Source organism: Labrus bergylta, chromosome 14 (assembly GCF_963930695.1).
Source record: "Labrus bergylta chromosome 14, fLabBer1.1, whole genome shotgun sequence".
NCBI classification, from domain to species: domain Eukaryota; kingdom Metazoa; phylum Chordata; class Actinopteri; order Labriformes; family Labridae; genus Labrus; species Labrus bergylta.
Window position 1 is genome coordinate 17,591,357 of NC_089208.1, and position 14,336 is coordinate 17,605,692.

Consider the following 14,336-nt stretch of genomic DNA (forward strand, 5'->3'; position numbering starts at 1 on the left):
TTTCATTGTGTGAAAATTGAACCAGCATTTCAGGCTAAAAATGACTCTAATTCCCTATTACTAGGGCAGCAGTTTGAGTCAAATGGTGTTAAAATGACTTGAGTTGGTTAATAGGGGGATCATATTTTAAAAACCAGAAGTTAGGACATCAAAAACTAGCTGACAAACGGCTCTTCATGGTATTGTGGAAAATATGACTCTCTCAGCATCAAACTGATAACTTAAAAATAGATTCTAATAATGTCTTTATTGCACAACAGCATTCATTAGCTACACCATTAAACTTCACATGGAAAAAGTTCTGATTCCACGAAACATTCCTACTAGAAGATAGACAAGAAACAGTAAAGAATCCATAAGTATCGCAGAAGGGGAATCAGGTTTATTCTAGGATTTGAATTGAGGAACACAGAACACATTTTGAAAAATTAGGGATTTTTTTGGGCCGTCAACAACCATGTTTGAGAAACATGTATTCGATTTGTTTTTTATGTATTTTTGTTTGGCCCGATCTGTTAACATAGAGGAGGCAGAGCTTATAACCTAGTATGTAGCCAATCAGTAGAGGGAGCTCCAATTGTTTTGGCTTCACTGTTGAAGAGCTGTCATGTCAGCCATCTTTTTATACAGTCTATAGTTTGTGTATAATGTATTCTGAATATATACAGTATACATATGTTCTGTGTTGTGGTTCAATCTAACATCACATTTCCTTCCCATAGGATGTGAAGGCCATTGTTACACACTCCATCCACAGTGCCATACACTCTATAGGAGGCATCCAGGTCCTGTTCCCCCTGTTTGCTCAGCTGGACTACAAGCAGCTCAATGACAGCAGCGTGGACACCTCAGTATGGTGAGGGATCCACAAATATGCATGTGTTGTTATTTGATGTGCAACATTTACTGCAATTGATCCTTGAATTGACCCCAGAAAAAGGGAAAGGGAAAAGACGTGAAGAAATGAGACTGTAAGCGACATTAGATGAAGATGAATCTGCTGTGTGTGAGAGTTATTTTCTATCTGAAGACAATTATGCTGCAGGCTAGAAATAACTGATTATAGAGAGTAGACAGTGTAAGTGTGAAAGAAGGAAGAGTTATGTGGTTTTCCCTGGAGCGATGAGCAGCTATTAGAAAGTCGGAGTATCTGTGTTCTCCTCGCTACAAGACAGAGCTGATACCACTACATCACATGATCCCTAATGCACTTACATATCAGGCTGGATCTCCACATCACGTTCCCTGCAGTCAGACTATTTGTCAAATATCATCACAGGGAAGATAACGATTACAAATTAAAACACCTGGGGCCTGTACTACGAAGCAGGTTTTTCTGCTTTAGTGAGATACCTTTAGGGTTGACTCTGGCTTTTCTGAACTAAGAAGGTGGTTCACTTCTTAGCAGGGCAGATCGCCGTGGTAACTTATGCTGAACACCTAACCTGCACCGGATGAGCGTAAGTAGAGAGGAGGGAGATAGACCAGCAATTGTTTTGTTTTTTAAAATATCAGAATAGTTTGCGCTTAGTTTGTGAATCAGACGATCTGCTGATGGCAGTCCGCTTCATGAGCATCATTTATCGTGCGCTGCTAACACGGCCCTTTTCTAGTGAATGCTCCAATAAAAACTCTGGGTCAGGTTGATCAGGTTGATAAACATCTTTGTGTAACTAGCTTAGCGAGATCTCTTGACGTCAGGGTTAGTGAAGCCAGGTAACCGAAAGATACCCTGGGTATGTTTAACTCGTTTCCTAGGGAAGGCCTCTGCTTATTTAAGTATATGATCAGTGATTTACCGCCAACCATTCCTGAAATATGTGAGTATGTTTGTTTGTGTTGCAGTGCCACTCTTCTGGCCTTCCTGGTGGAGCTGTTGAAGAGCTCCGTGGCCATGCAGGAGCAAATGCTCGGAGGGAAGGGCTTTCTGGTGATTGGATACCTCCTGGAGAAGGTCAGTACAAGGCCGACAAAGTGTGTTACATGCTATGTTGATTTGTTGCGGATAATAAAAGGAAAGTAGCCTTGGTTTAGACTCTAACCTCAACTAAGTGTTTTCACTTATGTAACAACAAGCCCTTGTTACGTTTTAATGACTCTTACACCATTACTTAAAAAAATATTCAGGAGTAGGCAAACCAACAAACATATCCTTGTCACTGAACTTAAAATAACGCATTTGAATCAACACCTCTCTAACACAAAAACTAAAACGATATATTTATTGGATATGTTTATCTAGTGGCAGGAAGTCACAGTTTCATAATTAGTTGCTTGTGCTAATGAATACATTTTCACCTTTGGCAACTGTTAACACATATACCTGATATAATGCAACACAGAACATAATGCAGAAAATCTCTGAATTAAGGGAAGATATGCTGCACTGTAGATAGACAGCAACCTGACACAGATCTTTCAGATACATACATATTTAAAACGGCTATTTTGAAGTTTTTGTACATTTTATCTTTACTTGAGTGTCCTCTGTCATTAAAACTTCAATTGTTAACCATAGCAACAGTGTGTATTTATTGTATGGAAGCAGTGATCTTATGTAAAGGAACCTGATGGTGCTTTTTTGGTGTGGTGCTCCCATTTTCATAAGAGTTAAAGCCGAATCGTATATAAAAACCTGTTGTGTGATGAAATTATTCTCTTTCAAAGTATTTATCATATTTTCAATTGAGCTTATAAGCCCACTTTTATTTTAAAGTTTGAATTATTCTGCAGTCATATTCAAAATGATCAGCAAGGTAAGCTCTATTCCCAGGGGAAAAAATCAAGTCCAAATTATTGGAGATAAGTTGTGACATCTATCAGAGAGGTCTTCATCTCTGTCAGAGAGAGAAGGAGAGAGGAGACGGTTCCAAAATCACACCGGCAGTTACTGCTAAGAGCTTTGTGTGCAACCAAGGGAACAAAACAGAGACCTTCAAGGTTGCTACTTCAAGAAAAATTGGCTTTAACCACCTTCTAATACGTTTGGTTTGAACCTCTTATCAAAGGGAAACAGTGCTGTGTAATGCCCCTTTACACAGGTTATCAAAAATGTAAATGGTACAAGGAGCTTTGCATGAAGATTCAGTGTATATGTTTTAGCTTACACTTTCTTTGCTTCCTCTTCTGTCCAGTCGTCACGGGTCCACATCACCCGGGCGGTACTTGAACAGTTCTTGTCCTTTGCCAAGTATCTGGATGGTTTACCTCACGGAGCGCCGCTCCTCAAGCAGCTCTGTGACCATGTCCTCTTCAATGCCGCCATCTGGATTCACACCCCTGCCAAGGTCTGTCCACTCCTGTGTTTATACTGAATATGTCTCTGTTTGTTTGTGTAACCTTGCTACAGAAACCAACAACTATGGTCTGAATGAGGGAAAAACAGGCATGACATAAAAAGGAATTTTTTGAATGTCAGAAAATGTAGGCAGGTCACAGTTGTAAAACAAAGACGAAGGAGGGACTGTCATCCCTTTACCATAATGTAACAGAGAACGTTGCAGTGCACAGTGGGAGGAGCTTGCATAACTCACAAGGACAGGACAGCGTGTGCAAGCGAAGGGAAAAGAAAAAGTGACATTTGAAGAGACCCGAGGAAGGAAGAGAGAGAGTGTAGTTCCTCTTTCCCTCTCTCACTCTGAACTAGATTTAAGTGTTTCTGGCATTCCCAGGGGGTCAGTCAGCTCTCCTCCTCCATTATTTTCAGAGCTTCCTGACTCCCTGTCTTCTTCCCTTTGACCCTGCGATGTGATTGGCTCCTGGGTAAAGCAGCACCTCTCTCCAGGGCTGGAGTTCAGACAGAAAACATGTGACTGAGCTACTGCTGCTGCTGCTGCTGCTGCTGCTTTAGAGAATTAAGAAGACGTGAGAGTCAGAAACCAACATAGAACATATCAGTTCAAAGTGGCTCGACTATGTGATTGCCTGTTGGGTTTTTACCTTTAATTAGGTGCTGTTGCAGGAAATTACGTTGAATTGCTTATAAACATTACCACAACTCAACAGGGACATAAAGAGAACAAGACATGCATAATAAATCTTCTAAGCAGCAGCGCACACCAAAATCTTTTACCTTTGAATCTTACTTCCACTCTTCCTTTCTGGCTCCCGCTGAGGTTTACTGTTTTCAACCTCTCTGGGTGTGATTATTACCTTCATGTTTGGCAAGATTAGTCTACTGGTCATTCTCAGGTCTTAATAAAACATTTAAGTAAAGTCCCTTTAGGACAAAAGGAGGGATGAAACCAGATATGGCAACCCTATAGACAGCTTCATTTAAGTACAGTTCCACTGAGCATGAATTAGCCTGGTTAAAACACTAAACTCTAAATACACAACTGAGATATTTGACAGTGAATGAACCACGCCTCATCCAATTTCTTTTTCAATGAAAAAGAACATTTTTTTTCCTTCACATTTTTTTATCATATCCTCCCTTTTTCACTTAGATTTTATATATCTTAATGTTGCTAATATAGGAATACAATTATTATTGAAAAAAACTGAATTGTTCACTCTTTTTTATTTCATTACTTATTTCATTACATTTCATGTTTTTTTTTATCTGCACAAGAACTATTTCACTTTTTAAACTGCATAAAAACAAGTTGAAAATGTAAAAAAAGAAAAGAAAACAGGGCTTATTGTTGCACGCTAAGTTCTGCTGCAGCCCAAACAATACTCGGTCAAGGAATTACAGGAGCAGTCAAAGCTGTAACGGATCAAAACATTTGCGTCAAGTGAGAAATATAATGTAATGAAGGCCGTTTAAGTGCACTCTTCATTCCTGATGAGCTTTGATGCGATTTGGTCAGGCTGCGATGCTCCTCTAATTTTCATGGGCCAGTCACCTCGTTAAGGCCGGTCCTCTGCGTGGAATCTTTGTAATGAGCTTGGAGATCTGTGAGCATGTGGCCGGCTCCATTCTGTGCTTTGTGGTGGAGAGAGTCGGCTCGAGTAATACTAGAGAGGGGAAAAGGGAACAACAGGAGGCAGGAAGAATGAAATGAGCAATTGGAAAGCGCCCTCCTTAAATGTCAGCGCTGCATAAGAAGCTCCTTAGATGCTTGACGGCTTCAGGCACAGAAACATCAAAAATAACACAAAGCGGAAAAAAAAAAACACTGGTGCTCTTGCTGGAGGGAAGTTTCCTCCTGTTCCCCCGTGGCTGTCTTTTCAGGATAAAGAAGCCTTTTGTTTGTACACAAGAAACAAGCAGAGAAGATTTGTTTCTCCCCCGGCAGGTAGCTGACAGCTTGTATTTGTCCGTTGACCTCATGGATGTGTGTATGTGTGTGTGTACAGGTTCAGCTATCCCTCTACACATACCTATCATCGGAGTTCATCGGCACGGCCACTATTTACACCACCATCCGCCGTGTCGGCACTGTCCTGCAGTTGATGCACACCCTGAAGTACTACTACTGGGCCATCAACCCGCTGGAGTGCAGCGGCATCAGCCCTAAAGGTCTAGGTATGTGTACACCTGCACACGAAAACATTTTGATTAAATAAACTGAAGGAACAAAGAGATTCAGTCCGTTGTTTCACTCCTTTCGAAACCACAAGAGATTTAAATTCTCTATTTCTTCATCTCTATTTATATTAGTCTTTATAAAACAGTCAGCTCCAAACAAGTACCTCAGTCGGACTTTCCAGAGGCTTTTCATGAGTGCTTCTAAAAGCTACAACACTACTGGCATCAATGAATACTCTCAATCAAGCTAACAGAAAATAATTCTTGTACTGATTGATCTATCTGGTACCTCAGAAACATTGAAGCTGTCTACAGACTCTCCTTTGTGTGGTTGCATGACAAATGGGCATGTAAAGATAAATCTGCAAAATACAAAGTAGCTGGGCCTGCTGTAACATGTAGACATGTTGAAAGTAGAGTGCAGGAAAATGTTTTGATTTTCCAGTCAAGTTTTGGAAGTAGTCGTGTTAGTGGAATCCAAACGAATGGAAAAAAAACATACAGCAAACTGTGTTGGCTATTTCTGTTTACTACCTTATGCTGTTTGTAGACCCGTTGTATATGTGAGTTGCATCACACTCGAGGTGATTATTATATGGTTCTGAATTTCAGCTAGCCTGTGATTATGTCTGGTTACGTGTCATGACTGTTTCCCAGCAGTACAGCAGCACTCTCTCTGAATATTTCTTAAATTAAAAACATGACTTTCCACACCCGTCTTAAAAATGTCCAACCATCTCATTATTAATAATGACTCCACTTTATTCTCCTTAAACTTAATAAACATTATTTGCTTCTGCAACATCTCATATCGTAGGACTCACGTCAAATGACAATACCTATAATTCTATCAGCGGTCCTTCACTTTATTGTTTGACCATCTCCTTGTGATTATCCTGCATCGAGGGTCAAACGCCTTTTCCATTACATGTTCACATTCACAGTCATATTCACACCCTGTGCAATTTAAGGTGTCATTAGATCAAACCATGATGCTTGTAAGACAGTCCCACAATGTCTGAAACCTTCCTCCAGGTTTTTATATATCATTTTTAGGTTTTTTAGGATCAGTTACCAAAGAGGTTTTTATTTTGAGATATCTTTTTGTAGCTAACAGCTGAAAACAACCACTTGAAGACTTCTTGAAGTCATAAACCAATGAGGCTTAAATAGCTAACTAAATATTTAAAATATTTGATTGGCTATGTCAGGCTAAAATATTAAGAGCTAGGTTAAATTGCATGACATTACGATCTAATAGAAGTTGTGTCAATGCAGAGATAATGATAAGAAATATATGTTCTTTTTTTTGCTCATTACTTGCTAGACGAAACTCCCTCTTCTCTGTAATTTGTGTCTTTGAAAGTGAATTAGACCATTGCACAGAAAAGCAAAATCCCCTCTGCTTTTAAAAGTGATTATTCAGAAGAAGAATATATAGTTTTTAGAAGCCTGCGTAACAAAATTCAATTTATATCTTATAATAAAGGGAAATGTATGCACATCCCTCTACGGAAAGAATACTACAAAAGAATTGTTCATATTTGGAAAAAGAACAGCAAACATGAAAGACATCAAACTCCAAACAGCACACAGAGTTGAAATCAGATTTGATATTTTCTCGGCCTGTGTAATTCGGCAGAGGACAGAGTTCACTGCACAGAAGAGCTTCAGAAAGGTTAGAGCAGGCCTTTTACTTTAATCAACCCCCGTCTTTGCCAGCGACCCCCTCCACTGGCGATGAGTACGCATCCGCTGTTGCTATGGCAACAGACAGATTTGATTGGCAGATCCGAGGGAGCTTTTGGAATTTCTAATCAAGTGTCTGTCTGGCTTTTCCTTTCTGTTTGGCGATATTTCTGCTTGACTGCTGGGATTTGGCTCCGTGAAGACCCGTTGATAACAGTAGCAATTAGCATCAGACCCGTACTAATGGCTGTTCAGAGCTAAAGGATGAAACTAGATTTGATTTAGACGTCTTAATTTGTGTGCACTCGACTCTCCTGTAAGAGGGTGCTATGCATTGATTGCATTAATTTTGCCTTATAGTGGGCCGATATTTGATCATGCAAAGGTCTGTGGATAATTTATTTTTATTTTTTGAAGTTAACCTTGGTTGAAAGTGATGCCTTACTGTACATATCACATATCTAGGTTGTTTTTTTAATACCTTATTCAATTAAATCCTATTCTATTTGTATAGCACATTTCATATAAACGTAAACTCAATGTGCTTTACAGAAGACAAAGATAAACAAACACAATACAAACTCATTTAAATAAAAAATTATAATATTAATAAGTGTTTGGTCTACACCTGCTCTAAGAAGCACTTTTTCCAAGCTTTTCTCTCATTTAACCAACTGGGAGTATTTTGAGTTGTTGATGTTCAGAATTGCTTTCAAGACTACAAAAGGGAGAAAGTGAACAGCTCCCAATGAATGCACCTCAGGCATTTTGCACAGTGCAGGATCACTGCTTTTGAACTAACTACATTATAACACAGTTGAAACAGTAATGAAATGGCTTCAACTGAGAGAAACAAGAATTCTTCTGAATCACATGGATAAATACTTATGCATGAGTGTATTTTTCTACATTAATCATCTTTCCTTGTAAATAGTTTTATTCAGCTGACCTCATTAGAAGAACCGTTTTTATGTATTTTATTGAACTCTTGAATGTCTTTATCATAATGCAGTTTGGCAAGTGTTCAAAATTTGACAATACATCTCCATTAGTATTCTTGAGCACACACAGCCGAATGTCTTGAAATACACAGACTAAAAAGTGTGCAGGGTTATGTTTAAAGGTGTCCAAATTCGTATAAAATCATTGCCAGTTAAGAATAAAAGGAGCACGAGAGGAAGAAAATTAATTGGAAGAAGTGAAAGAGGATAGATAAAACTGCCCATGAGAAGCGGTTGGGAGGAAATACAGGCTTTAATCAAATCTTCAGGTGACAAATGCGACTTTAAACTAGAGGTTGCACTCACACATGTGCACCTGGTGCATACATTTACCCGTTTGACACGCAGCTGCTGTGTAACCATGATGGTTAATGAGTGTCACCATCCCTCCGACGTGTACCAGCTTGACAGATAAAAGGATGATTCATCACAGGGGATCACTTCAGTGTCATGTTGGGGCTTCAGTAAAGAGTAGGTGAACTGACTTGAAGTCCTACACGTTTGTATGATTCAAGGGAAGCAACGCATTCTAAAGAAACAGAGGGGAGAGGGGTGACTGCGGGCGGCCCAGGTTAGAATCCGGCCTGCAGCTCCCTTCCTGCGTCTCATTCTCCGCCCTCTCTCTCCCTGAATCCCAACTCTATCCACTGTCCTGTTACTAAAACAAAAGAGAAACAAAGAGAGAAGCCTTCTCCCTGTCAGACCCTCTGTCTTTTATGTGTTGTTTTATTTTCTCACTTCCACAAGCTAAGCAGCTACGGGTCAGATATCTGTTCAAATGTTCAGAGAGGCGAGGTGCATTTTCATTAAGCCTACAATAAACACTGTTTTGCAGTTTCAGTACTTCCCTTTTGTTGCTCGCGTAAAATCAGTCTGATTCCAAACATCCTGACACAGCAGAGTGTGCAGTGGCTAAATGCACACCAGCCAGGCATCATAAATGTTTACTGTCGCCTTATTAACCCCAAAAAACCCCTCTGCTGGGAATGTAGAGCGCTGATGAGAACGGGTAGCGCGTGAGGTTTATTGTGTACTGGCTGTTTGTTTGGTATTGACAAATGCAGAAGAGAAGTTTAAGTAGGGAAGAGAAGTCAGCTTTATACTGCTGCTGAGGCTATTAAAGGAAAAATACACTTATGTCACCTGCCATGATCTGAGTCCTTTATGCCTTTTCAACTGACATACAGTAATATCCCATGGGTGCAATGATTTGACAGTAACTTGGACCGATTCATCACAGCCTTTAGGTTTTTGTGTATCTAGCTCACAAGTTAGCACTCCAAAATGTCATTTATAAGCACCACTTCAACACCTAAATACATAAAAACTGGTTGTTAGTTGTTTTTTTTCTTTGACTACATTTGAAAAGTGCAACCATTCTGTAGCTCGAGAGCTTAAAGGACGTTTTAAAGCCTTAGCTGAAACGAAATGTAAAATGTGTAAATACGTTTATGTGTGCAGCATTAGAGTCCAAATACGTTTTCTCCAAATGGACAATCAATTGTATAGTAATTTATCGTTTATTCAAATAAACAGTTAATCTATTGTGTCATTTTGAATTGCATGTATGTAATTGTATGGAAAATATTTAATTTGATCGTTAAGTAACATATCGCATCATATCTAATTGTTTTATTTCGTCTAGTATCTTATTATGTATTGCATCATATCTTATCTTAACGCATCTTATTCTATGGAATCTCATTGTATTGTATGTCTTTGTAGGAACTTGGTGCCTCTTAAAGCTCACATACTGTATAAAAGGAAAGGAGAACTCCAGACGTTATGACTCACAGTCAGTGAACTAAATGCTGCACCAACAGCATTACAGCAGTACTGTAACAGTACATGTCACAGCTTTGACAGAGAGGCGATGACATCACACACCCGACATGAGAAATTTCTTGATGTGCGTCAGATACTTTTGTGTTTTTTGCTCGATTATTTCTTGGTAGCACCAGCACAGCAAACAACTGCTGAAGTGCCAGAGCTTGAAGGTTTATTCAGTGGATTACACGCTGCCTGTTTGGTTTAGATCATTTGGACCATCAATCACGTTTTTGTAAATTGCCGTGTCTTAGCTGTAATCAGTTAGATTAGCACAACTATAAAATATCCAGATTGCCAAATTGCCTCTGGAGTTAATGGAAGTGATTTTCAGTTTACGTGTGTGTGTGTGTGTGTGTGCGTGCGTGCGTGCGTGCGTGCGTGCGTGCGTGCGTGCGTGCGTGCGTGCGTGCGTGCGCGCGCTAACATGTTTTTTTCCCTGCACTCCAGGAAGCCTAATAAAACCTAATATCAGTAAACAGTAGGGCTCACCGAGACGGAACAACAACCTGATCATTATCGTGCATAAAAATAGATTTTTTTAACAGGAAATTATTCTTTTGTTTTGTGTTTGTTAAGACGGACCACGGCCATCCCAGAAGGAGATCATCTCGCTCCGAGCCTTCATGCTCCTCTTCCTCAAACAGCTCATCCTGAAGGTACAGCGAGTGAAACGGATTATCATCTTTACCCCATAGTTTCAGTAGCAAGAAATCACTTTTCCAGTATGTCCTTTGTTCTTTTGTTAGGGCCACCGGCTTAATGTGTGTGTGTCTGTGTGTGTGTGTGTGTGTGTGTGTGTGTGTGTGTGTGTCTGCGCAGGTATAATCGAATCATGGATCAGCTGACTAACAGAAGCTCTGCAGCATTTATAATTACGTGTGCTTGTATTGATAATATGTTTTATGTTTATGAATGTATGCGTGTGAGAGATCAACCAAGGACAGGATAAATGAAGTCATGTGAAAATAATGAGATTATAAAAAACAAAGATCTTGAGTGTTTTGGTGGTTTTTATTTTTTTTTACACAGGACCGGGGCGTGAAGGAAGATGAGCTACAGAGCATTCTCAACTACCTGCTGACCATGCATGAGGTAAATGCTTTGTTTGGGAGTCATAAAACACACTGTTGGAAAGAAAGTAGGGAATAAAAAGAGACGGTGAGAGTGCACGAGTGGACGAGTGGAGCTGGTGGCAAAGTGTGTAATTTGTGGATTGGAGTTACGGTCCACTTAAAGGAGTGAGAGTGTGAGTCAGCTCAGGCGCTGTGACAGCGTGAAGAATGGTGCAACAATGGAGTGAACAGAATGTACTCTGTAACAATTACATCTATTCTTGCTCTGATATACCACCTGCTCCTCCACAAGCCCTTCCCCCCACTCCATGCCCAACCTTACAACTCTCTCTTTGTCCGCCTAACCCTTCCATTGATCTGTCCATTCAGGCTTCATCTGTCTACTTAATTCACCTGTTCACCCGTTTCTCTTTCTTCTCTCTGCAGGATGAGAATATCCACGATGTGCTCCAGCTGCTGGTGGCTCTCATGTCTGAACACCCAGCGTCTATGATCCCTGCTTTTGACCAGAGAAATGGGATTAGGTGAACGCTGGCCTCATATTTAAAGATTTGATGTGACGACATATCTTTGCTGCCATAAAGAAGATCCTTTTTTCTGTTCAATAACAGTCTATCATTTTACCACCTAATGCCATTTGAGGTTTTCTTTTGTTATCATTTTCAATATGGAGAACATGCAGTGCATACATAAAGATCAATTACTGGGTTGGTTAATTTCAATCAGAGTATAAATAACCTGAAAATGACCTTTTATCAATAGACACAATCATTTGAACGACTGATAATTGAACTACCTTCCATTGATAGAAAAGTGTGTTATGAAATGTACAGCTTTTTGAAAATTCAACAGTAAAGATTTTAAAACCGGGCACAGATTTAGATTCATGAACTCCACTCTTAACAAATGAATAAAGTTGTTTTATTTTATTTGTACAAAAACAACATCTTCAGCCTCTGTCTTTATAAATGATTGAGCAGAAACTAGAAACTCAGTTTGTCCCTCAGATGATTTTGTGCTGCTAAAATACCTTAAAAGCTAAACTGTGCATGTCAAACGATTGTTTAATGTTTAGTTACAAGACTGATGTTGGCTGATAAAGAAGGGTAGTCTCGATCAAGTAGGGGGATTTCTCTTAAGAGTAGTGCTGGGAAATCCCCAAAAGCACAACGAGACAAGAATACTTTCCTGTTGCTATGGTAACATCTAGTATTATTGGAGCTCCAAATCAGCAACATGGCAATTTGTAACATTATTTCAGCTCTTTTTTTGATTTTTATTTATTTTCTAATTTTAGTACACTCTTTTTATCAAAATGCTCTGTCGGCACATTTAATGCTAAATTTGAGGATGTAGCTGAATAACTTTGTGCTTTTTCCTTGTGTGTCTGTTTTTGACTTTTCACAGAGTGATCTGCAAACTCCTGGCCTCAAAGAGCGAGAGTATCCGGGTCCAGGCCCTCAAAGTTCTGGGCTACTTCCTCAAGCACCTTGGTCACAAGTCAGTACCTGTTTGTCTCTGTGCTCTCTCTCTGATTATTCCTTTGTGTGGTAATCAGTGTAATATTGACTCGCTGAAAAAAGGAATCACTTAAAGTGCTCCTTCTTATTTTTTTGAAAATTAAACACACATCCTGTTTATGTCAGAGAGTGCAGTAAATCTGAGAAACTACAGCAGTGCAGCCTGCAGTGAGCCTCAGAAGAATTGTTTGTGTGTGTGTGTGTGTAGGCAAAAGATAATGTCCTCATCATCACGTCCAGGCGGAATAATCATCACGACAGTGTGCACTGGCAGGGAGGAGGAACCTTGATGAGCAGCTATGAATGCTGGGGGATTTATTCCCCCCATGTGACATACACATATGTCACTGCACGGCAGGGTAGCAGGCTTTCAAACTGCACCTGAGCCCTGCACCTTCACTCCCCCACCTGCTTAACATCTGCTCGAACCGAACGCCCTTTAAGTTTTCATGCACCTGAAAACCAGTCGAAATGTGATAATGACCCAAAGAGCGACTTGGTCGTACGGTAAAGAAGGCTTTTTAGTGAAGCACATTTTGTACTTTTGATAGACAGTTCAATATATTTTGGTGAATAATGCTTAAAATGATCAAAGTTAAACCATTTAGATGCAATTTGCAGATATCCTGATGATATATGTTGGAAAACGAGGGGTTTCTGCTTTAATCAGAGCATCAGACATGCTGACTTTGTTGTGTGGCATTATTGATCTCATAGATTCAAATTAGATTCAAATGGAGAGATGTTAGAACACAGAAAGATTTAAAGACCGATGCAGTCCTGGCCTAACGCGGAAGCTTCTGTGCCATGACATGGCAACCCACGTGAGCATCTGCTCTATGCAGGAGGGGCCAGGGGGAGACAGCTGTTTTCAATTTGGACTGCAGTACCAATTTTAAACGCTAGGTGTCAGTGTTACAGATTGCTCCTTTGACACAACGTTTGTGATGCGAAAATAATGCTTTAATGTTTTGTTTTCACATACTCTCTGATCCATTATGAGATCCTTTTAGCGTGGTTGAGTTAATGTCGTAACCTTTGATTTACAGGAAGTTCTGTCTTTTATTTCAAAATAAAATCTGTTTTTTAACCAAACAGAACCCTTAACTTGTGACTGTACAGAAATGCAATTCAAAAACATGACAAAAACTGATCAGAAATGCAAAATAATTGCCATTAGAAATCAGATTTATCAGGATTAACTATTGAAATTCAGTGATAAATTGTTATTAAAAAAATGTAATCATTTGACGGCCCTGATAAAAATGAAGCTTGTTTAAATTATACTAAGACTCTTTGCAGGTGTCGACTGTAAATGTTATATATTAAAGGCTAATGTTTGAACCCTTATTTAACGTCATACACTGTTCTTAAAGTGCTTACCTGGTCTCTCTGACCCTTGGGTAACCCTTTACTTGTTCAAACAGTCGAAGGGCTTGGAACAGAGAGACGAAAGAGTTCAGCCTTTCTGTAAAATGTAATTATGTGGAAAGAGAGTAAATTGCAAGCTCACTAAATTGATTGAAAAAAGATTCAAAATGATGGTAATGGAAACCAGATCATTTGTTAGAATTACATTAAATATTTGATGATACACAGTATAAACATAACTAAATATACCCCTTCAACTTGACTTCTTTCTTGTTTCTAGGGACCCGAATACAAGACATAATAGACAGAGCCTTTAAACATGTTTTTCTTCAATAATTTTCTTTTAATACTTCAAAGTAAGTTGACCTTGATTCCT

At 39.4% G+C, this 14,336-nt stretch overlaps 1 protein-coding gene across 13 annotated transcripts in view; it reads left to right on the forward strand.

The window, feature by feature from the left end:
* Window positions 1–14,336, forward strand: part of nbeaa (neurobeachin a) — a 96,564-nt gene that overhangs the window by 49,192 nt on the left and 33,036 nt on the right. For all 13 annotated transcript variants that reach the window (XM_020650140.3, XM_020650143.3, XM_020650142.3 and 10 more), the window contains exons 10-17: window positions 723–856; window positions 1,846–1,954; window positions 3,135–3,287; window positions 5,305–5,473; window positions 10,573–10,652; window positions 11,026–11,088; window positions 11,496–11,593; window positions 12,477–12,569. In XM_020650140.3, coding sequence (XP_020505796.1) covers window positions 723–856; window positions 1,846–1,954; window positions 3,135–3,287; window positions 5,305–5,473; window positions 10,573–10,652; window positions 11,026–11,088; window positions 11,496–11,593; window positions 12,477–12,569 — 899 coding nt within the window. The remainder of the gene's footprint in view (window positions 1–722; window positions 857–1,845; window positions 1,955–3,134; window positions 3,288–5,304; window positions 5,474–10,572; window positions 10,653–11,025; window positions 11,089–11,495; window positions 11,594–12,476; window positions 12,570–14,336) is intronic.